At 41.5% G+C, this 27,178-nt stretch overlaps 2 protein-coding genes across 2 annotated transcripts in view; both read left to right on the top strand.

Annotated features, from left to right (window-relative positions):
* Positions 1–10,654, top strand: part of nrxn1a (neurexin 1a) — a 40,609-nt gene extending 29,955 nt beyond the window's left edge. The window contains exons 20-21 of the mRNA XM_080487471.1: positions 6,672–6,750; positions 7,801–10,654. Coding sequence (XP_080343597.1) covers positions 6,672–6,750; positions 7,801–8,102 — 381 coding nt within the window. The 3' untranslated portion in view covers positions 8,103–10,654. The remainder of the gene's footprint in view (positions 1–6,671; positions 6,751–7,800) is intronic.
* A 3,459-nt stretch (positions 10,655–14,113) lies between these two features.
* On the top strand, positions 14,114–27,178 carry fshr (follicle stimulating hormone receptor; the record flags this gene model as incomplete). Its single annotated transcript, XM_080484594.1, is given in 11 exon segments — positions 14,114–14,253; positions 20,163–20,237; positions 20,672–20,752; positions 22,287–22,355; positions 22,464–22,538; positions 22,977–23,162; positions 23,792–24,012; positions 24,503–24,684; positions 24,772–24,963; positions 26,695–27,132; positions 27,134–27,178. Coding segments are annotated over 11 exon segments (1,704 nt in total).

Raw genomic sequence — 27,178 nt, 5'->3', positions numbered from 1 at the left:
TTTTTAGTATAAAGGCTGAAAGGAGCCAAACAAGAAGACGTTTCAATATAATCAACTACAATTGGTGGGTCAATCGGTTGAATTATTAATTCTATTATACTTATTGAAAAGATCTTGATCAAAAATAAGAGAAAATATGTTTGTATGTCACATCTGGCACCAGACCCATTGTCTTCCAACGTTAGTCAGATCAACCAAAATGACCCGATGGATCGAAAGCTCACGTTCTCATTTAATTTTTCTGCTACATGCACACAAATGGATTAGCTGGCAAATTCTCAAACTGAGTGGTCCCTCCCCACGAAATTACTGGAGGAGAAATGTTTGTGCTAATGGAGGATGTAATGGCTTTTCCATAATATGTGTTAAGTAAACTGATCCAAATGGGACGACAGAAACACGATTGTTACGGAGACCTATTTTGTAGTGGCTGAGGATGCATTAGCAGCAGGTACACCACAGACTCTAATACTCTATTGTTCAGATCACTACTGAGACGCTGTCAGGCTCTTTGTGGGCGTCTGTGTGTGCTGCAGTTCTTCTTCTGTGTTATAAAACTGCCGCACTGAAAAAAGATGGTTCTTTTTTTTTTCGTTTTTTTTTTCCAAGTGATACAAGTTGCCATGGAGATAGGGTGCCCCAATACCCGTTGCTTGCTTTCTCTCTCCCATCCAGACTCCCACAGAGGCTCGCTCCTCTGTGTATAAACCGCCAGCTGTTTCAGACATAAATAATAGAACGCAGAGGGCTGTGAGCTAAGCCTCAGGCATCAATAATGGATACGGGAGCTGGATGGATAGCGCTCCAGAGTGACAGCACTGTCACTGGTTCCTGTTTTCACACCTCGCTTCTCAATCTCTGCCTGTTTATGCAAATGTGATTTAGATGAACCGTCCCTGCTCTTGTGATATACCGATGGCTGAGCTGAATCTGAGATGCAGAGCAGAGCACCAGAGTCACTATCACTGTATGAGAACTAGGTCAGAGCAGACGATCGGCATACTGCAGTGTTTGCTCCAGTCTGCCAATCGAATCACTCCTGTTGGCCCCAAAACTCTCATTTAACACTTTATTAAGAAAAATACACATTTCTTCCTATTTCAAGTGCTAAATACTAAGATGTATACATGCTGCTTGCACGCTACTTCAAATATTGTACAATAACAAGATTACACAAGATTTATTTCTTCTTTCAGTGACTTTTTAACATTATGAAAAAAATATATACCGGTATATAAAATTTTACACCATTTGCTTTTGATATAAAAAAAGAGGAAAAAATTTATCACTTGGCATTTCTATCTTAAAATATATCTGCTTGAAGAGAAAAAAAATTCTCCTCTTTCCACTTGTGCTGGGTAACTATTTTATGACGTGTTATTTGCAGGGAAAAAATGCCTACATAGACTATTTGGATATATTTGGCGAGTGTGTGAAAATCCACAGACTGCAGCTCTGCACACTGTTTAATGTGCACTGGGCATATCATCCAATCTGTTTCAAAAAGACATAACGCAACGCTCTTAATATTAATATTCTGCACAAACTGTCTCTTTTAATGTTCAGCATCACTTTAATTGACTTACATTCTCAGTTTTAAAGTTATTGGGGAATATTAAGGAGTAATCACTCAATTGAGATTAATGGCATTGTGCACATCAGTGATGGATGACACTGTTGCTCTTAATCACATCTTAATCACAGAAACAGTGTTTTGGCTCTTTCGCTTTGGACCAAAAATTTATCTTGAAAATATGAAGACTTGCTTGACTATATGCACTCTGTATCTAAAAAATACTGCAAATCAATTCATAAATGAATCAATCTTTACTTAAAATTAAAAACCCAGAAAAAGTTAAATATACCACAATCTTGATTAATTGAGAGATGAAAATACATTACATGTACTCTTAAAACCACTACTATGACAAGATGAAGGTAAATTCTTGCGAGACATCATATCACAGTGATGACGGTGCTCGAGACAAAAATAACAAGAAGACCGCCACTGGGGAAGGGAACCATCAATTCAAACAACAAAATAAGTCCTAGATTAAAGCCTATCAAAAATGCAATGTGTGCCACCGATAAAAGAGGAAGGAAGATTACAAAATGTGCAAAGATCCTGTTGAAATATTGATACAAATAAAAAATCTTGTAGAATATTTTAGAGTTTCTTTTATTTGTTCATGTTGCCGATGGCGTTTGGAATAAAGCTGTTTTTGTAATGCTTCGTCTTTCTGGCTGAAACTATGAAACTCAGCCTTGAAAGGGTGGGTGTCGTCATTTCAAAAAGAACAAACCAGCCCTTCAACAATTATATGATTTAAACAGTTCCTGCTTTAAAATTTGTATAAGTGCCACGGATTATGAATTGCAACGAACAGTGTGCCTTTCTTTTTTCTGTCGCCAGACAATGATCAGATCTGATGTGTTTAAATGAGCTTCAGGAATGTGATGATTGTCAGATTTCTTTCGGAGCGAAAGAAATCAGAAGTACGCACGTTGCGTATTGATGTGCGGCTCAAACTTACTTATTCAATACATCTGGCCTTGTCTTGTTGAACATGGCGACACCTTTGGCCTTCCCATTAGCTGTGCTGAAGGTTTTCATTTTCTTGAACACTTCATCCCCAGTGACATAAAGCTTCAAAAAGGTCTCTCCATTGTGTTCGCTCCATGGCAGCATGTCGCCTCTCTTCCTATGACAGGTTAATCTGTTCCAGCTCTGTCTTGTGCCAGGTGGTTTTCCCAGGTTTTCTTTTGCCTGACGGTGTTCATCGTGAGGCAGTTTTGGTTTTCTGGTCCTGCTCCAATCAAGGAGATTATCTAGATGATGGTTCGAATCTCCGTTTTTCTGTGACGTTCATTGTTGGAGATGTTGTTTGGCCAAACGATCTGGCATATATGCATTAGAGACATCCACTGTTAGAACTTCACAAATCGATAATCACATTTTAATGTGCATCTAAAAGAGTTTGATGATTATTTGTGCTGACTTCTTCAAAAAGTCAGCAAAGTCGAAAAAAGAAATCAAGAAAGAAAAAAAAAAATCATTCAACAACCCCATAGGGTGAAGATGTTCAATGTTCAAGTCTTTCGATGAGTGCCCTATAAAGGGTGAAGAAGAATCTACAGCTCCTCTATTGAGGCTGACTAGTGTTGCCTGGCAACCAACCTGGTCTTAACCAGCACACACATAAAAAGGGGAGACGAACACAGATTGCACGCACACACACACACACACAAACACTCAGGTGGATCGAGAACAATAGTCTGGAATTGCAGCACATTGCGTCAGAGGAGGGGCAGTAAGGGGTGTCTCACTAAAGTGCCACGGGTCCGAGCAAGTCATTGATTTTCTTGCACATGCCTCACGATTGGGTGTGTCTTGAATTTGGATCTGTCTAAGTTTCCCCATGGGATCACCCCTACCATGAGTTCTTCATGCAGTGAGAATATGTTATATGCTTCCTCCCCAAGTCCACAGTGTGTTGATTTTTATTTTTTTTTTTTGTGCCTGTTGAAAAGTGGAAGGAATTAATAATGCATGACAGCTGAGCACCAGCGAGAAGCAGAGAGGGAGACCGTGTGAGAATGTATGAGTGTTTATGCTAGAGGCTGCTCTGAGTCACAGAATTGGAGTTTGGTTTTGATGTTCGATGTCTGTCTGTGGATGTGTTCTTGTTGGCTGTTTCGGTTCATGCATGTGTGAGTGTACCTACGAATGTCTGTTGGGAGGACTGATGGAAGAAACCTGAGGCTCAGTGCAGCGCTCGATTGGCTATCGGGGAATCAGCTGACCCAGACACTTCCACACGCTCTCTGATGGTCTGTCTGTCTCTCCTCATCTGATTTTTTTTTTTCTTTTCTTGTTGCTTTCTTTGCTCTCTTCACATCTTTCAAATCTTGGTCTCCATCTTGCCTTTTTTTTTTTTAACCTCACTTGCTGTCCTTGTCTCCTGGAGATACTTTTTCCCCTGTCCCCCAGCTCACTTTCTCTTTTTCGTTCCTTCTTGCTCTCCTTTGCTGTCTCTCTCTCCATATCTTTCCATATTTACTCGTCACTCCCCCCACCTCCTCCTCTCTAGCCTCCCTCCCTCCTCTGTCTGTGGTTGAGCTCCAGTGATAGGCTGTTAATGCAGGCGGTGTATGAGTCTATCTCACCATCTGCAGTAGTGAAGCTAGCTCCTCTCCTCGCTCGTCAGGATCTCTTCATCAGCCTGCCAACTTCTGCCTGATTCTGTGCGCGCCTGTTTGCTTAAATAGAAATAGACCAATGGAGCATGTACGGCTGTTGTAGAGTGTATGTGTGTGTGTGTACATGTGCGCGTGATTTCCAGTTGTGAAAGTAGCAGACAAGCTGTTGAATCTTCTCCGAGAGTGTGTGAGGACAGAGTGCCGTGACCATGTGTGAAATAGGCAGTCAGGGAGGCATGGACGGCCGTTGGCACTGTTCGGCTGCTCAGGTAGAATTTTTGCTCTTTAAGCATGCAGATGTCCTTCTTCTCTTTTCGCCCTCTGAATTCCTGTCTCTTTCCTCTTGTATCCAGTTTGTTGTCCTCTAATTATATGTGTCCGTCATTATGTCAGCGTGCTATCACGATAGACCCTGAAAAGATGGGGACATGGAGGGAGGGGCAGAAGGCGGAGGGGCGGCGGGTCCTCGTAATTTTTTTAAGCTCATCTTCTGCAAACTTCTGTAGGTGATTGACGTGATTTAAGTTGTTTGTTGCGCCCGTAGTATTTCTTCCATCAGCTGTAGCCCATGTGATAAGTGGATCAATACTGCTATTGACACCTTCCTATTTAAATGGGACAGTAAGCTGAACGGGGGATGTCACAGATTGTAAAATTAAGTGGTCTGATTGTTATTTGCAATCTACAGGATTCAGAGCCGCTGTGTGTGCAGGGTGCATAGGTGTCTTTAGATTAATAATCAAGCGTGGTGACTTGACATTGATCGGTGACTGATGTCGGGAGTGATGTGTTTCCTACAGACTGATTGGTTTGTGTGCTATTTGGATCCTGGCAAAAGCACAGAGCTTTATTGACTGGCTGAATTCCAGAGGCTAAGCTCACCCTAGCAGCATTTGACAGCCCACTGGGCAGAACTGATTGGAAAGGCAGTGGAGGAAAGAGACAGAGTCAAGCACCAATAACTTAATGTATGTTTCAGGCCAAAATTAAACCACACTAGACTTGTCAGGATCAACGGCAGCCCGTGCAGGGCCAGAGGAGGCTTTCTTAGATGAATAAACTAATGCTTGGCTTCTCCACTACTTATCCAGTCTCTTACAAAAACAAGGGGGCAAGAAAACAGAGAACGCGATGCTTAATGGATTTCTCTTTGAAACACTGCTTGTAATTTTCATCATCGACCACTTAGCACTTTGACTGGGTTCAGATTTTTCCTGCAGTTCAGTTGTAATCTGCCTCTAGAGCGCGTCTCTTTTATAGCGCTGCTGCTCTCCCCTTTCTCCTTTATTCTCTGGGTTGCTAACATCTACTGCAATGCATCACAATCCAATTTTAATTTAGTGCTGGCACCGAGCGCCCAGTGTGGTTAAAACACACACACACACACACACACACACACACACACACACACACACACACACACACACACACACACACACACACACACACACACACACACACACGCACACACTCATATCTCTCATGCCGAAGCGTCAAGGCAGGCGATGTTTAACAGTAGTTCATGAATATGCGGAGCACATTAGCACAGTGTTAAGTAAAGACCGCAACACTTTGAAGTCCTCCTCCTCCTCCTCCTCCTATCTGTTTCCCTATTCTCTTTCCTCCCAAATCGCCTTCACCTAAAATTCCTTTTATCCATCTATTTATCTTTCACTCAACCTCCCCCTCTCTTTTCCTCCCTTCTCCTCACACTCTTGCTGGAACGGCAAATCAATGCACAGGTCCCTACTGAGGTTGCACACTCCCTTTTTTTATTCCTCATCATTTGTAACAGCCTGAACTTAGAGTTGCCATGGCAACAGGAGGAGAAGGGATGAAGAGGATAAAGGGCGCCTTTTCCATTGAGAGGAGAGTGAGGCACAGAAGAAGAGTGGCTGTTGAGATGTTAACCGGATAATGTAGGTTAGAGGTTGACTACAAGTAGCATATTGACTTGATGCTTATTGAGTAAATTGGATTTAAATCACCCATCTGAGCTGGAATATTCAGTCCAAACTGCTTTTACTCTCGCCTTTAGCGTCATGCGACGCCTTCCCCATCGCATGTAAACACTTGCCAATATCAGATGAAGAGGATAGAACACAGGGAAGCGGCGAGATTGGAGGGCCAGTCGAGAGAAAACAGGAGGGGGAGGGTTAAGAGGGTAGGAGATGATATCTGACTGTCCCCTTGTGGTTTCAAACAGGATTCAGTGTTTCTCTCCGCCCTCCTCCTTTCTTATTCTCTCTGTCTTTGGCATTCGGGTTTTGGCCGCCTGCCATTGCTGGGGGCCGTAGCAGGCAATAGTGTGTGTGGCAAACTGGAAAACGGGTGGGCGATGGATTGGTGTTGTGCAGTCACACATAAACAGAAGGGGCGTGGAGCACAGGCATTTTATCTCTGTGGAGATGTTGTGGAACACAGATTTGTATCTATAAATGTGTATTTATGCTCTCAATTTTTCCCCGCAGTCGGCAGACGACCTGCTGGTGGCGTCGGCTGAGTGTCCGAGCGACGATGAAGACATTGACCCCTGTGACCCCAGTTCAGGTGAGAATCCCCCACAAAAGCTCCACTCAGACTGCCTTTTGGAGCTTTTCTTTCTGTCGTATGTCCTCCACACTCAATGCCACTCTGTTGTGTGTCCCTCTCTCTGGCTTTGTCACTCACTACAATGAATTTTTCATAACCACTTAGGTTTCTGCCTTCAGGCATTACCTAACACTCTCTATCCACCTTCTCTCTTCATCTCACTCTTTTAAGGCTTTGCTCCCCTCTCTTCTCTTCCTTTTCCATTGTTTTCTTATCACGTTTTACCCTCTCTTTCTTTTCCCCTGCCTCTTCTCCATCACCTGATCTCCCCACAGCCTAACAAATTCATATGCAAATTTCGTACTAGCAGTCATTTAATAGGGTGTCAGATATTTTCTCACTGCAACCCTCTATCATAAATTGTCAGAAGTATGTAATAAAACTTGATATAATGGGCACCTGTGCCCTCCACTCAGCAATGAGTAATGTAATCTGTTTACACATTATATGATAATATGTAAACAGCTTTGGCTGTAAGCAGCAGCTTTCCCCAGCCAGCATGTAGCAATATGCAAAATAGACGTCAAATAATTCATCGCGATGATGCATTGTGTCTTATTGCTCCAGCTCTCCACCCACCACCTTCACATGTAATCCAAATTAATAATGTAGACTTGTGGTGGGAATCTCCACAAGCCCCCATGACGTGACATTATCGCAATGTTTGAGTCACAATACGTTGTTATTGTGATGTGTACTTCACTTGGGCATAAGGTGTTGCAGCTATTTTTTTGAACTGCAAATCATATCCCCCGCAGGAAACATTTTTATTTTTTTTTATTATCCCTCACTCAAGGCATTTTATTGCAGTTTAATGTGTCTCAAGCTGAGACACTGACCAGCACTGTCATAAATTCTTTACATAAATGTTGCAACCCCCTTATAGTGAAGTGAAAAAGCAAAAGTCTGATATTAAGACGTGAATTTTCCGGCTGCAGAATATTAGTATTTAGCTTACGTCCATCATAATAATGTCAACTGATATAATGCCACTGTCCTCTCCTGCAGCCCGGCCTCCCCTGCCAGAGGTTAAAGTGTTCCCGGGGCCATCTGAAGTGGTACGGGAGAGCAGCAGCACTACAGGCATGGTGGTAGGGATCGTGGCAGCCGCCGCCCTCTGCATCCTCATCCTCCTCTACGCCATGTACAAGTATCGCAACCGTGATGAAGGCTCCTACCACGTAGACGAGAGCCGCAACTACATCAGCAACTCAGCCACACAGCCCAATGGCAGTGCCAAGGACAAGCCGCTGGGCATCGCCAAGATCTCCAAGAACAAGAAAAACAAAGACAAGGAGTACTATGTCTGAGGCAGGAGACTTCTGACACACAGACATATAACGCATACACCTTTATATATAATGGTATATGTACATAAATAGATATATTCTGAAAAAAAAAAAAAATACACACATACACACTGACATAGACATGCTGATGATAATGTTTACTCTCGAATAATCACACTTGCACACATGCTCGCAAGCACAAACATACACATAAACAAGTCCAGACATACATTAAGCACAAACATCCATACACTAACACACAGACTGGCCTGAGGGCATGAGCCCTCACTGTACAGTATTTACCAATGAGCAGAGCCTCTGAGAGAGGCTTGTTTTATGAACATAAACACCATTCCAAATGATTTAGAAAGCACCAGTTCAACTCCCAATAAAGAAACATTTTGGGGGCAGCCAGATTTAAAAAAAAAAAAGAAGAAGAAGAAGAAAAAAACTGTTACTTCTCTGCCACAACGGGACCTCTCCAGTTGGACTCCAAGAGGTCAAGGAGGACTTTTAAGCGCCAAGCACATGGCAGACTGCAAGTGTTGAACAAGAGGCAGAGCACCAGAACAAAGAAGATGTAATAGCACCAAGACAAGCACTAAGTGTCTCTTCCAAGCTTCTTGGCCTTCCTCCCTGTTAGCAGATGGGACTTGATGAAGCAGCGAGGATGCTGAGGACACAAGCACACCGACAGTACAAGTCTATTCCCGAGCAACAGGACAGGAATTCAGGGTGTAGCCATTAGAGACGGTGAATTATGAGTGAATAGGCTGAGGCAGGGCTGGTGCCCGTTAACATAATGGATGAGCTGCGGTCGTTATGCTGCAGAGCTGATGTTTTACGGCGCCCTGTAAATCACAAATGTGGGATTCAGTGGAAAACTGACAGATATTTTCCTGGACAGGATACTTGAGACTTCAGATGCTACCTACAGACACCAGTCATGCATGACTGTGGTGTCACACACACATGCACACACAAATACACATGCACACAGCAAACATGCACACCAATTAAAATATAAACAATCTACTCATGCAGAACTACATCTAACTGCAATGCTAAAGACCCACTGTATCTTCATAACTGACACTGAAGACTATACAAGAAGACAATGGTGAAAACGATGAAGATCATTATGATAATTGTTATGGCAATGATAACGATGACTATGAAGAACATTTGGGCAGTAATAGACACTGGGGAAGGGAGGGGGGATCTTATTGCACGTGAATTATCTTACTCCGTGTGATTTATACCGCGTTGAAACTCCAGAGGTTACATCGTGAAGCACCACCATCATAAACTCACCACCTTGGCTTGAAGTATTCCTAAATACACACTTCAAGTGGGTTTTTAGTCCGCGAGATTCGACGACGATTCAAAACTCCTAATCAACTCTCAGTTCCAATCTTCATGGACAAAGTGTGACCATCTCGCGTGTGATGCATGCCTGAGTCTCTGAGCCGTGCTGTGGAGTGGTGGCGTGTCCCACTAAATCCAGAAGTGGCAGGTTTCTGTGGGCTAAGGAGGAAGACGAGTACGGCGTTGCCGGTTTCATTGTAACGGCAGTGTAACACTTGGATGTGTGTGCACAACACAGGCCATGTCCTGTTTTGTAGTCTGATGTCTTAATGGCCAACCCACACTATACCTGCTCTAGCCAGCCACCTTTTTTTTTAGCATAAACCAGCCGAGGAAAAGAATCAAAAACAGAACAAAATAAATGTTACCATGTGTTGCTTATAGGTAGAAAAATCCAGCTCTTGATGCCATTGGCTAAATGACAACATACGTTGCTTTATTTCATTGGCTCTCCCATTTCTCTCTATCTTTGCATCCTCATGTATTCATTCTATTTGTTAACTGATTTCTCGATACCCATTACCAATACAGCAGAGACAGATGGTTTTCCTATGGGCTACGGTATATTTATCTGTTTATGGACTTTTGCGGCGTCTGAGCCCGCTGCAGCTGAAGAATTGTAACCCCACGAGATATCAATACAAACAGTGCCATGACATGAACAAAGCCCCTCCAGTTCTTCCAAGCGATGTAACTAAGCAGTCGGATGCATGCAGAATGGACCAGGGTGAGGAAGGACATGAAACTGACTGTGTGTGAGAGTTCAAAGTATAATGTCAACGATTAACATTTTCCCTTTTTCTCTTTAACTGGCCTTTATGACCTCCGTTCTCTCCCAGCTCTCGTTTCCCTTCTTGTTTGGTACGTCTCTCTCTCTCTCTCTCTCTCTCTCTCTCTCTCTCTCTCTCTCTCTCTCTCTCTCCCTCGCTCTCTCTCTCTCTCTCTCTGTCAGCCCTCAAAGTTCCTCCATAGCCATCACTTTCCTTTCCCTCTGTCTTTGTTGTGTTGCCATCTGAAACAAAGGAGGTATCTCAACCAATGGGATTCTACATCTAGGTGTTCATTAACCATGTTTATTTTCTATATGTACAATTTTTCTACAGTATTTACTTTTATTTTTATTGTTACGGTTCTTTGATGAACATAAAGTGGAAATTTATTATGAAAAATAGTTTTGAAGATTAATGAGTAAATAAAATATTACCCAAGTGAGCCGCCTGGAGTGCGTTTGTGTGTTGGTTTTTGCTCCCATCGCAGGCGCGGTGACTGTTCTCACACCCCCTTCAGCTATGAGAACAGATCAGCGTCTAATTAGGACTATACAGTCACAACTTGTAGTTAGTGAAGGAAATGAGATGGTAAAGGAATAGTTCAACATTTTGAGTGACAGACATTTACACTCATTTTACACAGAATTAAATTAGAAGTTGTCGACGTGGTAACAATGTTCTAATTTTTGCTTTCATCAGGAAGCTATTTTTCAATGTTACCGCTGCTAGAAGTTGCGGATCTCATGTGTTGTTGTTTTCATTTCACCTTTTGTTTCATCAAAACAAGGGCACCGGTACCTTTTCTTGTAAGTCCCACTCCCTCTAACTGAGACAGCAGACGCGCATAAATACCACCTTGCACACACCGAGCAGAGCTTTGAAGTATGACTCAGTGCAGTAAACGGTGTAAGTCTCTGCAGAATTGCTGTTTGCCGGATGAAAGATCCCTGAGATTGCAGAGCTGAGCTTGCCTCCTCAGGTGAGAGCGGCAACAAGGACCTGCTATTTCAATAAACACCTCCAAAGACCCACTATCTTGTTCTCTCACTGTATCTCTTCCTTTAACTTTCTTTTTTGTCTCCGCTGAAAAGTCTGTGCTCAACAAAAGGCTTGTGTTGGGCTTTGGCCATCTGCTGCTTTCCTGACCTTGAACACATCCAGCTGGCACAGAGATAAAGAAATAGGCATGCTGTATTTATAGGGTCAATACAAAACAACTTCACCGTTCACCAGGTCAATCAGTCAGCAGCAGCATAAACCTTCAGAGTTGACTGAAAGAACAAATCAATACCAACAATCCTGTGCTGTCTGGTATATGTCCGAACAAAACAAATTACAACACTTTATCGCACGATCTGACTGGATTAAGCACCCGAATTTTCAGCTGATTCCTGAATAGGAAAACAGCCCATGTTATTCAGCCGAGTTGCATTTTAAATTAGCGAATCATGTGGCAACCTTCAGGTTGTTGGCTCAAAATATAGGAACAATTAGACAATGTTAAAATAAAAGTATTCAAAGCAGTATTGTATTTTATGAGGTGGTATTTTGAAGTTTGAAACTAAGCTACTTTGCATGAAAAACATTTCTATGGCAGCTTTATTCAAGTTTGAGTTAGGGGGCTGGAGTTGAGCCCAGCTCACATTGACGCTCACGGAGAAAAGACAAGCACCAGGCAGCGTATTTTATCCTTCCCTGCACAACCAGCAACAGATCCTTTTATATGTTTGTATGAATTGTCAGTACACACACACATACACCGACACACACACGCACACGCACTTCCTTTTCCTGTCCCCTTTTTAGTGCAACGACATGGGTTCATTTGTTTATCATATTTCTCTATCATTCTCCTTCCATTTCTTTTTTTGCACTGTGGATAGGCAAGCAGCTGTGGGAGAATGTTTCAGTGTGCGTGTGTGCGTGCACGATGGTGTCAGGAGCTCAAGGCTACATTTTTCTTCCTGCTTTGGAATTAAATCTCAAAGAGCTCTGCTCTTTAACATGAAGTTCCCACAGCACGACACGTACATGCAGCCATGACTTTGTCTCAATATGAGAAACAGCAACTTGAATGGATGAATGGAGAGGTGAAACTAAATAGCAGGAGAAAACATCACATAATTTCTTTTTTAAAAAGCTGTTTTCTACATGAGTATGTGTGTGTGTTTGGCTGGCACGTTAACAGAAAGTGTCCTTGTGAGTTGGCTGCATGTGCTGTTGACGTGTGGAGAGCGTGGTAGAAAGGAATATTGTGTCCATTGTTATCAAAGTGTGCTCATCATTCAACACAAATGTGAAGGCAGAGACAAAACAGAAACACACCTGGACCTCATGGTTATTTTTAATCCTTGTTGTTTTGAGAAAGAAGGATTGTGCTCACTGCTTGAGCTCAGGATCACAATTAATTGATCACTGATTTTTAACTCTATTCTTTATTAATTTTGATTCCTATATCATATAAATGTTACAACTCACCAGGAGAAAGGAGTAATTATTCAAATTACATCATAGAAAAAATCACAGAACATCCAATGAAAATCCCTCTACTAAAAGACACACAATGGCACATTACTCTCACCACCACAAAACGCTCAATATCCCTTTACTATTGCAATGAAGTACATATGCCTAACCCTGACACAAAATCGTCGCCCTCGCAATGAAACTATATGTTAATACATAAAACTGTGTAAGTTGTTGTCGGGTCTGGCTGAATCTGGCCCAGGAACTATTTGTAATTCATTATATACATAATTTGAGTACAGAAATCACATGTATTCACACTAAACAAGTGTTTCTGCTCCAGATGGGAGGGGATGTATATGTGCAGCTCATTGAAAAAAGCCAGGAAACTGTCGTGAAAACGATGCCATTATATCAATCCACTGATAAGACCAGGGACAGGGATTGCAGCTACAAACTCCAGCAGTTTTGATATATTCATAAATTCAGCCTGTACATTTTAACAATTGATTGACATTTCACATTTAACATTTTTGTATTCAAGTAATAAATGTTAAAACAGTAGTTTCATGTTTTAATTGTTTCGCTATTTCAGGTAATTGGAAGGTTAAATTTAAATTTATTTACACATTTGTGTGACCAAAGCTCCCTCACACAGCTTCGGAGGGGGGCACTGCAGCACAAAACATCTGGGAGTCATGTTGATTACTTTTCACAGAAGGAATTTTGTGATTCAATTCTGAGAGAATCTTCGCAAAAACGAAAAAGGTAAAACTATGACTAATTTCATATTAAAAACAAACTGCTAATTACAGAATTCCCTGTCAGAGTAATGGAGATTCACTACAATTGTGAAAAATGCCTTAACACTCTAACAACTGCAGCAAACTACAGTATATGCTACTGTTAATGGGAGGTAGCACAATGTGGCTGAAATTCTGGTGGGGAGTCGCTCATCGTTCCACACTTTGAAAACCTCCTAACCTCAGCTGAGACTAGTCCTAGTCAAAGCTTTACCCCCAAACTTGTCTTCAATACAAATGTAAATCCTCGTGGGTTGGCGTGGGTTGTTCCCCACCAGTATGGGAGAAAGAACGCACACAGATACACAGACAGTCACCATCCAGCAGAGACCTCCTACATCCTCGAACACCCATGCAGTGTTTCACACGCCCCCAAAACTCACTCCTGCATGGCTGAAAAAAACTTCACAACACCTCATTTTGCTTCTCTCTCAGACGGGAGAAGAGTTTTATGAGAGTGTGGGCGCTGGTGGGACACCTGTGTAAGGCAAAAATCTCAGAGAGAAAATACAAACGAAGAGAAGACAAGGAGGTTTGAAAAGTGAACATTCAACACTGTGGACCCAGACAGGCCGAAATGATGTTGGTAATGCTACTGCTCATGCTGATGATTGTGATGATAAAGATGGCAGCGGCCTCGGTGCCCAGCTCTGAAATGGACATCAAACCCGGACTTGAGACCACCAAACCATCCCTATGCATTTACAAGATGGGACTTGGGGTCACAGAGATGCCCTCCAACATCTGCAGTGACATCCAGACTTTGTGAGTACCCACACACACACACACACACTCACACACAAACATGCGAATACTGTTGTAAAATTTTAGATCTTCCGGCTCTACTTTCTCAAACACATTCCTGGGACACCGATGCAGAGTATTTTCACAGTGTGAAGGCTGCTTATCAATCAATTAATCTCTATCTCTACTATTTTGGTCCAGCCTAACATCCAATTGTTCTCAGCAGCATTGCCATGATTATTGTAATCTTTATTCCTCTCCTCTTCCCCAAACAGCCCCAAACAATAAATCTATTTTTACCCTGACGCAGCATGTTTCTATTTTTATTTCTCTTGTTGTTGGACTGCTCCACTTTTATTCATCTAATAATTTAATATTATATTTTTACTAATTTAGGTCTTACAAGAGACAGACATTGCAAAAGTGGTCAGCATTTAAGCAGTGGACCCGGTAGAAGCAAATTTTCACAATAATGTAAAGCATCATAACTCATCTTGATCAAACTTCTTCCCCTCTTGTTCTAACAGACCTTATAATGTCTTTCACGCTCCTCACGAGCCACAAATACAGTGACTTTGATGTGTAAAACTGATAGGGGTCCCTCGACTCAACTGCACGCTTCATCGGTCAGTATTACAGAGAGTAAATCTAAAAATAGTGCCTCCCATTCGCCCCTAAAGGGCCAGAGGATGTCCAATGTTTACAAAATCCATGAGCGTTCATAATCATGGAGACTTTCCCGTCTAATCCTCATTCATGTTCTCTTGGATGAAATGTGCTGAATTTGCCAACGCCGGTTTTGTTAAACCTTCATTAACTCAGGAAATGGATGCAAAGTATGTCTGGCTGCTCACCCTCAGCATGCTGCAGTCGTACAGCACATCCTCCTACACTCAGCTACTGAGTAGCCACAGGTTAAAAATGTCCCCTGGGGTTGATTCATGTGGACAAATAAATAGGTTCTATGTTTTGTTGTGCTTCTGAGCCCACAATATCTATGTCAATGTCTATCCTTCACTGCAACACGTTGCTACTTTGCGCGGTGCTGCTATCAGGGTACAGCGTGAAACTGGTGGGAGTGCTATGCATCGTGTTGTCTGAGCAGTCATGCCACTGTGCAAAAATAACCTTAAAGCAATCAATGCCCAAAGTTAGTGAAGCCGTTACACAACCATGAAAGTAATACGCAACAACACACTGCTAAGATTTACCATGTTTTTTATTGATGGCATCCTCATTGAAGGAAAGTTTCCTAAAATTCATGTTGTCAAACGTTACAGCGGAATTGATGTGCTGAGATGAGGAGGTTAATGTTCAAACATTTTGATACGGCAAATTGTGTATCCTCGGGATGAGCTATGTTATATTCTATATCCTTGGGATGAGTTGTTTTATTCTGAGGAATGTCCTGCGGTAGCAATATTTAGCATTGGAACTCTGAGCGAGAGCTATGTGGTATTGCATCTTTCAAAAGTTTCAGGGTGTTGCTCTCACCCCCAAACATTGATTAAAGGTGGTGCAAGTAGTGTCGGTGACCTTGACACATCCCCACAGTGCCGAGTGTGAGGGCCACTCGACGAAAACACTGACCTGTTTTTCCTCTGAGCCGTCAGAACGCTTTCAGGAGATCTCAAGGTCTCCAAAAGAAACGGGAGGAGTGGTGAACGATTCAGGCCCACCTGGAGCAAACCCACACCTAAGTGGGCAAAAAAGGGAGTTTGACAATATATCATCACATCAGAGCTTGGATAAATAAATCAGTCACACATTAGACATAAGCATGTACCTTGTGGCACGTACTAGTGACTATTCGCCAGAGACATGCACTGAATTCCTCGGTGGCAATGTGAGTGCTCATCTGTTCTGTTCAGCTTGAAGGTCAAGGCTCCGGAACAGTGAGGATATTTACAAGTATGCGGGAGTAACTGGACTCTTAACATGTGATCCAAAATTTCCTGATGGAAAAATCTAGAACTCTTAAAAACAGCAGAAGCAGAAAAATGTTGCATCTTGTTTGACAGTTAAGTCTCTATTGAGCATTAGCAGCAAATTCAGACCCATCATTATTCAGAACATAAATACAGTTTTATCCCACCCGCTTGCCCCAATATAACCACATTTTCAACAAATGATTTTCATCTCTGTACGTCCCAGTGGTCAGTGCGGAGCCAAGAGCTCAAGCAAACGGCTGTTTCTGCACCAACAGGCAAGTTAACCAGACACAGATCAGAGAGATACCCTTGGGAGCCTTCACCAGCTTCAAGAAACTCAGGAACATGTAAGTGTGTGTGTCTGTCGCTCATGTTTATTCTCGGATGTGGATAAGAGTGAAAAGAGGAGTTACACTCTGGATATGGAGGTGAGGGGGTGGGGGGGGGGGGGGGGGGGGGGGGAGTGATTATGCAGAATTTTAAACTTTGATGTAGAGTTGTATTAAATATAAAATATTGAAAACAAGTTTCTACACTTGAGTCTTCATGAGATTGTATTTGAGTTGTAAACTTGTACTGTACTTGTGATAAATGAGCAGTCAACTATGATTATTAATTATTCTTTTTTTTTTTTTTTAAATGTCCCCCAAGTCCTATCCACTGCCAAAAACAACTCACAGCTTTCCTTTGACAAAAGGTCTTTGAAGACAGATATCATATTTGTCCTCATTGATATAGTTGCTTGCCCTACTTTATCAATCTTTGCTGATAATTCTATGTAAGAGATGTCCTAAAAGCTCCTGAGGTAATGAGTCTGAGATATCATGCGGGGGTGGTTTCCAGCGCTGGACTACAATCTTCCTGGCTGCAGTTAGGCCTGACAGACAGTTTTTTTTTTTTGGGGGGGGGGGGGTGTTGTGCCACCTCCGTGAGAGAAAGACAAGAATCATGATTTAGGAGATGTACCACAGGATCAATCGGGAGTGCCATTCCAATTAGACTTACAAAGGTAAAAACCACCTTTTTCCAAAAATCTAGAATGGCAGGGCATTCCCATACCACATGTATAAAGGAGCCAACAGTCCTATGGACCAGTCCCATTTGGTGCCTAATTCTCCATGGAAGTTAAGGTTTAGGATAAAATATGAAATGAATATATTGATTTATGGTTTTGGACACCTCAGTTACTATGATTGGAATTGGCACAGGCACCTCCCAGAAGATATTAGGATGATGTACAAGAGGCATTACCGTGGAAAAAAGTGTTTCTCAGCTTTTATTTACATTTGAACAAAAATTTGCATGTCCAAAGTATCCACACCCGTCTCAGTAATCAATAGAAAAGCTAATGAAGGCTGTCCTATAATTGCTGACCAGCTTTTTGCATGTCCCCACTGGTATTTTTACCCATTGATCTTTAGTGATTTAGGGTCTCTATGACATCATCCTGATATTTAGCTCCCTCCACAGATTCTCAATTGGATTCCAGTCCGGAGTCTGGCTGGGCTAGTGCAAGATGTTGATTTTTCTGTCTGCTAACCATTTCTTCACCACTCTTAGTGAGTGTTTTGGTTCGTTGTCCTCCTGATTTGTCCACTGGTGCCCAAGTTTCTCTGACTGCCTGATGTTGTTGAGAATCCAGATGTATTGCTCTTTTTTCATTGTGCCATTTACTTGGTTCATTGGCTGGTTTGTGTGTTTCTAATCTGGGGAAGTGGCGTCCTCCTTGATCTGTGTCCGTGAAACCGAGAAGCGTCTATTGGACTGACATTGCCACCAGCAGATCCCAGATTCACCAGGATGGCCTTGATAGTGATCCTTGGATTCTTTTTTACATCTCTCACTATCATCCTGACCAGCACAGGTGTCACTTTTGGCTTCCTACCACGTCCTCTGAGATTTTCCAGAGTGCCGAACGTCTTGAATTTTTTAATAATACTTTGCACTGAAGCCAACAACTGCAAACCAACTGCAGAGGGCAGATGTTTTTCACCTGTTGAGTTGATTAAAACAGATTTTCCCAATGAATCAGCATAATTAGGATGCTTTAGAACAGCCTGGAGTGTTTGGAATGGTAGAGAATTTTGGATCTTCCCATATACTGTAACAGTAACAAAGGGTATGAATAGATTTGGACATGACACTTTTTGTTCAAATGTTAATAAAAGCTGAGGATTTTTTTTTTTTCACAATGATGCCGCTTGTACTTCATCTTATATTCTTTTTGGAGAAGCCTGTGTCAATTCAGGTAAAGAAAAAAAACATTGTTGGTTGAATGAAAATAACTTTAAGTCAGCATTTGCCCTGGAGTATGAATAATTTTGTACATATCTTTGTCTTGGAGCACACTGTATCATACTTAAAATGTGGTCCTCTTGTCTTTTCTTCTGTTCAAATATTGTTTTTGTTGTTGTTTTTTGTTGCCTTGTTACTGCTACAATTGTACAAACGTACTGTTTTGTTTTACCAATCACTCCTGTTTTTTTTTAATAACTATATCCATACCTCTATTCATATCAGTTACCTATTACTGATTTCCCTCCTAGAACCATTTGGGACAATAGCATGCTGAAGACAGTTGGTGCATATGCCTTTGCCAACCTTTCCCAGCTCACTTTAATGTGAGTATACTATTGTTATTTGTTTGTAGAACTACTTTAATGGGACGGTTCAGGGTAGAAATACAGGAAATATGCGGATAGAGTGGCAGTGGTGATACATGCCCAAAAGGTACAGCTACTGAAGGCATTTGCACACATTTGCCATGGTCCGTTGTCACCCCAGTCGGTTTTTAAAAGCTACAGCATATGCCATATTTCATTCCTCTGTGTGTTTAGTCTCTGTAAAGGAACACCAAGAGCTGGAAACTCTGACAGACATAGTTGAGTAATATGTTCATCGGGGTGGCAGAGACAAAATATATCAGCGAGCAACTGTGACTGAAGGTCTGGTTACTTAAATGTTATGCTTCATGTCTCCCTAGCGTGATATCTCAACACGTTGCTTTGAAGAGTATTGGACCTTTTGCTTTTTACAACCTCCCTGAACTCCTTGAAATGTAAGTATAACTGGCAGGATAATAACAGTGGTGCAACCCTGTCATTCCGGGATCAGTGACTTTTACGAATGATTACATGATTACTGAATGTGCTTCTTTCAGAGAAATAACCAAGTCAATACGCCTGACCTACATCCACCCAAACGCATTCACCAACCTTGTGAAACTGCAGATTTTGTGAGTGAAAGTTCAGCTTTCTCTTTTCTCTTTTAATGAAACGATTGTGAGTCTGAGATGAGCTGTGGATGACAAGCCTACTTCTGAGGGCAAATAAATACATAATTTCTATACAACAAAAATCTACATTTTTTCACTTAGTAAGATGCATTTCATTCATTTCTCACACATACATTTCTGTTTGAAACAAACTCAAGGTCATGATTTAATAAAAGTACTAATTCAAGACTGCTTAGAAAAACTAGTTATTTTGCTAGCATTAATAGTACTTGGATATGTACGCATTCACTTTGGTGATGTCAGTCAGCACTTTTATTGTTAAATATCTGACAAATCCTTTTCTGATGATTATCTACTCTCTGTTGCTTATATGTTATGATAAACTGAGATACTATATACCTGCCTAATTCTGCATCATTATCTGATGTTATGATGTGACTTAAATGTGCCATTAAGAGAGATCATACATGAATTGTATGGAAACTAGAAACCTACTTTTATCAGCACAATTTTACAGGCGATGGAACATTTCATTGTAGCTCTCTTCATTACTCTGGAATCTCTTCCCTTGTTAAATTTTATTTTGGTATGTACAGCAAGTGCTACATTTTGTGTGTGTGTGTGTGTGTGTGTGTGTGTGTGTGTGTGTGTGTGTGTGTGTGTGTGTGTGTGTGTGTGTGTGTGTGTGTGTGTGTGTGTGTGTGTTTTCAGGCATTATAGCATGAATGTAGTGACATTTGGTGATTAAATCTTTTTAATGACAGGATCATCTCCAACACCGGGCTGAAAAGCTTCCCCACCTTCTCCAAGATCCGCTCTATGGCCCTCAACTTTCAGCTGTAGGTCTCAGTGCAATATCCAAATTGAGCTACAAATGAGATACACACCCACACACTCACTATTCCCACACGCACTCGAATTTATAGGCTATGGTGTGCACACAGACTTAAATATGCCCTGAAGAAATCACACCATCAGACATCTAACGCTGCAGTCAAACCCTGCACGCTAAAGTAGTCCTTACACAACAGAATATCAGCAACACAAATCATGCCTCCCTACAGCCTCTCTTCCCTCGCCTTTGAAAAATCCATGTTCAGACTATCTGACATCAGCTTCGCAGAGAAAGTGGGTTTATCAGAGACTGGATCAAATATATTTCAGCAGCATAAGCACATATATCTTCTGTTGTCTTGCTCAAAACGTTCTTTGGCCATTGAACTCCCCAGTGTTTGTGGTACATTGGATGTTTTTGATCTTTGTGCTGTTTCAGTAATCTGGAGGATAACAGCCACATCGAGAAAGTCCCCGCCAATGCCTTCAGAGGCCTCAGCACTCAAACCATCATGGAAATGTAAGGGATTCATCACATTATTTAGAAGCTCGCCATACTCACACAGATCCAAGTGGGCACTGCATTTGCATTGGAGAATGTTCCCCGAAATGCTCTCAGCCCTCTTCACCAAGTGTATCTTCTCCTACTTGTCTGCTTTTTTTTTTTTCTGAGTTTCTAACACTTTTGCCTCTGCGTATTGCCTTTCATGTTTTCCCCCTTCAGCCTTCCTGAATCCCGCTGAAATCCGTGCTCTGAATCATGCTCTGACTGAAATGTACTCTAATTTAGCTTTAAGTGTTTGTCATCAATTGCTATTCTAGGTGAATGGTGACGGGTAAGATCAATGGCAGAGGGCTCATTGGGCACATCTGCTCAAGTACGATAATGCACATTTAATTAAGGTGTCTTCTATCTAAGTAGTTCTATTTTAAGCCAATTCATCCTGCAATTTCAATCATTTGCAGAGGCACATAATGTTTGTACTAAAATGATACCTGCAATTCACTTTAAGGATTAAAATAAGAGTTAAGCTTTTGAGACGAAAATACTTACTTCTGTCTAAAAGCTGAGAACATATACTGCATTTTTAAAGAGTAGATCAATGATTCAATGCATTCTGGCCTTGGTTAAAAAAAAACCCTCTTAAGACTTTAAAGCTGCTGATAAAACTTAAAAAAAAAAAAAAGATTGTTCTATACTATTGGAATCCCAAATGTAATGTAAATCTAAAAGTTTAAAATAGTTTCTGTGGCAAAACGTTATTCTACACTTTTGCATGCGCACTGGAAACGGTCAGAAACGAACCATCATTCTCCACCTAAAGGAAACACAATCCATCTCTCTGCACTTCTAAACTCAACCAAACTAGTGTCTTTCTGGGTGTTTCAGTGTGTTCAACAACGTGGAAACACCAGGAGATGTGTGTGGGGGATGACTGCTTGGCCCAACATTTGCTGGGCAACCAGTCAACTTCCGGAAGTTGCTCATCATAGCCAAATAGCTGTCTGGCACCTAACAGCCTGTCAAACTATTTCTTTAAATTCCTTTTTGTTTTTACACTTCCTCAGAAAAAAAAACCCCAATCTAATAACCAGTAGGTGGATTTATTATTTTTTTTTTTTCAAACCCATGCTTGCTGATTTAATGTTTTGTTTTTCTCTTTTCCTGTTTTTGTACTTAGAGCTGCTGACGAACAATCGTTTCTTTTAAACTGTGGCATTAATGTATCAGCTTGCCACTTCAGTCTGTTATTCTGTGGTAGACTTTGAAAAGCAGGGCGTGTACTGTACATGTGAAATTTTATTTTACCTAATAGCCAACAAATTCACGGCAGCTTTAACAGTCTCATTGGATAAATGGCAGAATAAGATAGAGCTCATTTACAATTTACTTATGATTTTGTTCTGAAGTCCCATGTATTTGTTCAGCTTTTCTGACTGGGAACAAAAGAGGTGCAAACACTAAAATTAGCACAGTTCCAATAGGTTTGCAGTTGGGAATGTTGTGTGTTGGAGCCGCATGACTCTCATTTGGCTTCTCTTTCTAATGGCAGACGGCTTTCCAGAAATGGCATCAAGGAGGTGGCAAATGACGCCTTCAATGGAACAAAGATGTCCATATTGTGAGTCACAGGCAGAAACACAATTGCAAACAGACAAAATACAGGGAAAAAATATCAGATCACATATTTAATTTCCCTCTTTCTCCATAAATTTTGTTTTTTTCTTAGGGTCCTAAAAGGCAACCAACAGCTTACTCACATCAATCCCAACGCCTCTGTGGGTTCCAGTGAGTTGGTGGTACTGTAAGCATTACATCCAACAGGAACGCATGCCAACATGATTCACTCTCTTAATCATCTTCTATTAAACTCAAAACGTAGAGAAAAACTAAAAATAAAGTGACATGCGTGGGAAAACTTAAAGATGCCGAGTAAAATATAAATGTTTATTCTCCAAAGAGGCATGTTTGTTTTTTTTCTCCATTCTGAGGTGAAATAAGATAAACGTGATGGTTTCTTCTGAGCTTTCATCAGCGGTTTTCATCGCCTGTAATTATCACTTGGCAATCAGAAAATGTTTTTCATCCAGTAATATTGCTGGCTTATTTTCATGCATGACTTAAATCTTGAATCCCAGTTTGTCCACTAAAAACAAATAGTTTTATTTCATTTACTGATTCCCTTTATACTGTACATAGCAAACACAATTCCCTCAGTGTTAAATCCCATTTGCTCCTGCAGGGACATCTCACATACCGCCCTCAGCACTCTGCCGCACTCCATCCTCGGAGACCTCGAAATGCTGATCGCAGAATCCGCCTTCCATCTGAAAGAACTTCCTCCTCTGCAGTTCTTTACCAAACTGAACCGTGCCAATCTCACGTACCCGGCACACTGCTGCGCCTTCGATAATATGCACAAGAACAGGTACGTCTGTGCCGCTTCTCAGATTGGGCAAAATAATATGCCTTCTTCCACGCAGTCAGTTAGGATTTGTGAAAGAGTTGACCCTGCTCTCATACCTCACAATCAAAGTTGATGCCGCATCCTGAAAGAAGTCAGCTCAGCATCAGGACTTTCAGCATCTCTAAAGCTCCTACTTCATATCATATAAGCTTTTGTTTGGCTCATTTCAGTGTTTGGATCGTTTACATTGCATTCATTATTCTAGTTGTGCGCACAAGCAAATCTTATGCAGTAAATCTTATGCAAACATTTGCAAATATTTACACAGAAAAATTGACTGGGGGAGCGAGTTGCAATTGGATGTGCAAGTATGTTAAATTAATTAACAAGCAAAAGGCTCATTCTTCCCCGGGCAATTAAGATATTTCATATGCAGGGGTATATTTGTTTTTGTATTTCTTATATGGCAGTATAACTTGATATGTATGTATTTTATACTATATACACTAAAATTGACAACAGCAATTCTGTAAACATGAGGTTTGAGTATTCTAAACTTAAAAGCTTGTATCTCAAACAAGATATGTTGTAAAGAAAATAATTTTGTTTCTAGATCTTTTATGCACTTTCTATGTGTTGTGTTGTGCCAGATCAGAGTGGAACAGCTTGTGCACCCACCCTAAAGCTATGGAAAATGAAGTGTTCCAATTGCACGAGTGCTCCAACTCCACCTCCTTCCCCTGCAGCCCAGCGCCAGACAAGTTCAACCCCTGTGGGGACATCATGTCCCCCTGCCCTTTACGGGTGCTCATCTGGATCATCTCTATTCTGGCACTGCTGGGCAATGCAGTGGTTCTCTTTGTATTATTAGGTAAGAAAAATCCATATTATGTCATGTTTCTGGCTGTATTAAAGGTCCCATATCATGCAAAATCCACTTTATAATTGTTTTCTAACGGTAATGTGTGTCGCCATAGCCGGTGAATGAGGCCCTAGAAGTGAAGAAAGTCTATCATTTCCTTCACTTGCTTGCTTTTAAAGAATGTGAGTGAAAAGCAGATTTTCCCTTCATGACATCACCTGGGGAAATAACCACTCTTTCTGGTAGTGAATACTCCCTTTGACCCTCCCACATAGATGAGCTCTACCTTATAAAATTACAAGCTGGCACCATTTTTTCTCCCCGAAAGGTGCATGTGGTAGGCGGGGACAGACACAGCTCATTGGCATTCAAAGGTGAAATTGTTGGGAAAACTGTCTAATATGGGACCTTTAAAAAAATTTTTTTTTAAGTATTTCCAAATATGAGTGTTTTTCCATTAATATACCTATACTTCTACCTTATGACTTTGTGTAATTAGGCAGCCGCTCCAAGCTGACTGTACCTCGTTTCCTCATGTGCCACTTGGCTTTCGCTGACTTCTGTATGGGCATCTACCTGGTGGTCATAGCAGCAATGGACGTACTCACTCGGGGCCGGTATTACAACCACGCCATGGTCTGGCAGATGGGGTTTGGCTGCAAAGCTGCAGGCTTTTTCACGGTATGTGCATGTGCACGGCGCACAAAAGATAACAGTGACGACGCTCAGCGACGTGCACACTCAGATTGTGAAGTATCGTCTCTGCAGGTGTTTGCCAGCGAGCTGTCGGTGTTCACGTTAACAGCGATCACCGTGGAACGCTGGCACACCATCACACATGCTCTGCGGCTCGATCGCAAACTTCGCCTCAGACATGCGTGCATGATCATGACTGCAGGCTGGATCTTCTCGCTGCTGGCTGCATTTCTGCCCACAGTTGGGGTCAGCAGCTACGGCAAAGTGAGTTCCCTCTTCTTCTTTTTTTTTTTGCATTTTAGAATTAAACTGATTGTTTAATCACAAAAATATCAGAGAAAAAAAATTAATAAATATATATATATATATATATATATATATATATATATATATATATATATATATATATATATATATATAAAGTGTTACAATTCCCATCTCTGCCTGCCTACATGCCAAAGTGTCCTTGGGCAAGATACTGAACCCTAAACTGCTCCCATTGGACTGACAGCGCCTTGCACTGCTTGTAAAGCACTTTGGGGCTGTTCTCAGCGAAAAGGCGCTATATAAGTGAAGTCCATTTACCAAGTCCATCTTATATAGTTTGATGTTCTTTTATAACTAATACAACCAATTTTTTACTGGGTTTATTTATATTTTATACATCGTCCCAGTAGCCTTTTAGATGTTGGATTGTACTTTTTTAGGCTTTTTTTTTTTTTTTTTTCATTGGTAGGACGAGAGCAGATCAGACAAAAAGAACAAAGTAAAAATGCTCACAGCTGGAATCCCAAACAGCACTTGTAGAGTTTGCAGGACATCTTCGACATCCATGGCATGTCTGTTCTTCACTGAACAGCTGTGCCATGGAGCCACAATAACTTAAATATGTCATTATTTGTTTTGCTCTGAGGCCCCGTTTACACGACAACGAATACGAGTGTATCCGCAAAACTTTCTTCACTTTTGGGGGGTCTGTTTACACTGCACCAGGGTGCGGATGCACTGTGTCCGCTAAGTTTTTAATCCGGCTCCCAAGGTGGAAAGATTCTTTCATGGCCTATATTCCCTCCGGCAGAGAGTGCGCATCTCTCCCCCTCCCTCCTGCTCATCCAGTTGTAAACAAACATGGCGGTCGCGTAGTGGTACGACTCATGGTCAGTATTCTAGTTTGATCGTCTATATCAGTAGTTTTATAGTTGAGACTCACCCCTGATAGCATCCGATGCATCATCAGTCCATGCGGATGTCGGGTGCTCTCCATTTTCTTCACGTTTATAGCCATAGACGTATTGTTTATAGTGTATTGTTCTCTGCACACATCGTCTGTGTAGTTTCATTACAAAATCAAGAAACAGTGCCCTCCAGTGGCCCGGCAGACTAACCACATCGTTGTCTCCGTTAAACACTCCTTTTGTTTAAAGGATTAGGTGTTGTCACGTGAAATGTTGTCGTGTAAACGGGGCCTGAATCTGGATCACTATTTATTCGGTGAACACACAAAAAGATATTTTACATTTACAGGAGGCAAATGGTAATACAGGTTGGCATGTTGAAATGTAACTCTTTATAGGTCATTCAATAAAATACTTGGAAGAATTTAATGTCACTTTGCAAAATGTGTCAAGACTATTTTTATTTACTGATTTGAAAAAATGTCTATAGTTAAAGTTGTATTTGACAAAAGTTGACCAAAATCACACATTGTATGTCTGAAATCTCCAAACCTATCATAATGTCTTAATTGTGAAAAACAACACAGCCAGGTTTTATATGCAAGAAAAAAATTATGTTGCAGACTTGTTTTTAAAAATGTTGCTAATTTTGCAAAATTTGCACAAACAATACCCATCTCTGTTATCTCAATGTCCATCAACACTTTAACTATTTATCGTTAGCTTTAATATTACAAGAACAAATGCATAAGTTAGGACATACGGTAACTTCACTATGGCTGCTGATACCTGATGGTTTCTTCAATATGTGTTCATGCAGGTGAGTATTTGCCTCCCCATGGACGTGGAGTCGGTGGTTTCCCAGGTCTATGTGGTTTCTCTTCTTCTCCTCAACATGGTGGCCTTCTTCTGCATGTGCGGCTGCTACCTGAGCATCTACCTGACATATCGAAAGCCCTCGTCAGCACCAGCCCACGCAGACACCCGTGTGGCCCAGCGTATGGCCGTGCTCATCTTCACCGACTTCATCTGCATGGCTCCAATCTTCTTCTTTGCTATCTCAGCCGCTCTCAAGCTGCCTCTCATCTCCGTCTCAGATTCCAAACTTCTGCTGGTCCTTTTCTACCCCATCAACTCATGCGCCAACCCCTTCTTGTACGCCTTCTTCACTCGTACCTTCCGACGGGACTTCTTCATCCTCTCAGCTCGCTTTGGCCTTTTTAAGACCTGGGCACAGATTTACCGGACGGAGAGTTCGTCCTGTCAGCAGCCAGCATGGACTTCTCCAAAGAGCAGCCGCCTGA

The sequence above is a fragment of the Lipophrys pholis genome (assembly GCF_963383615.2).
Source record: "Lipophrys pholis genome assembly, chromosome: 1".
NCBI lineage: Eukaryota > Metazoa > Chordata > Actinopteri > Blenniiformes > Blenniidae > Lipophrys > Lipophrys pholis.
Note: the sequence above shows the minus strand (reverse complement) of the source record. Positions and strands in the feature narration are given on the sequence as shown.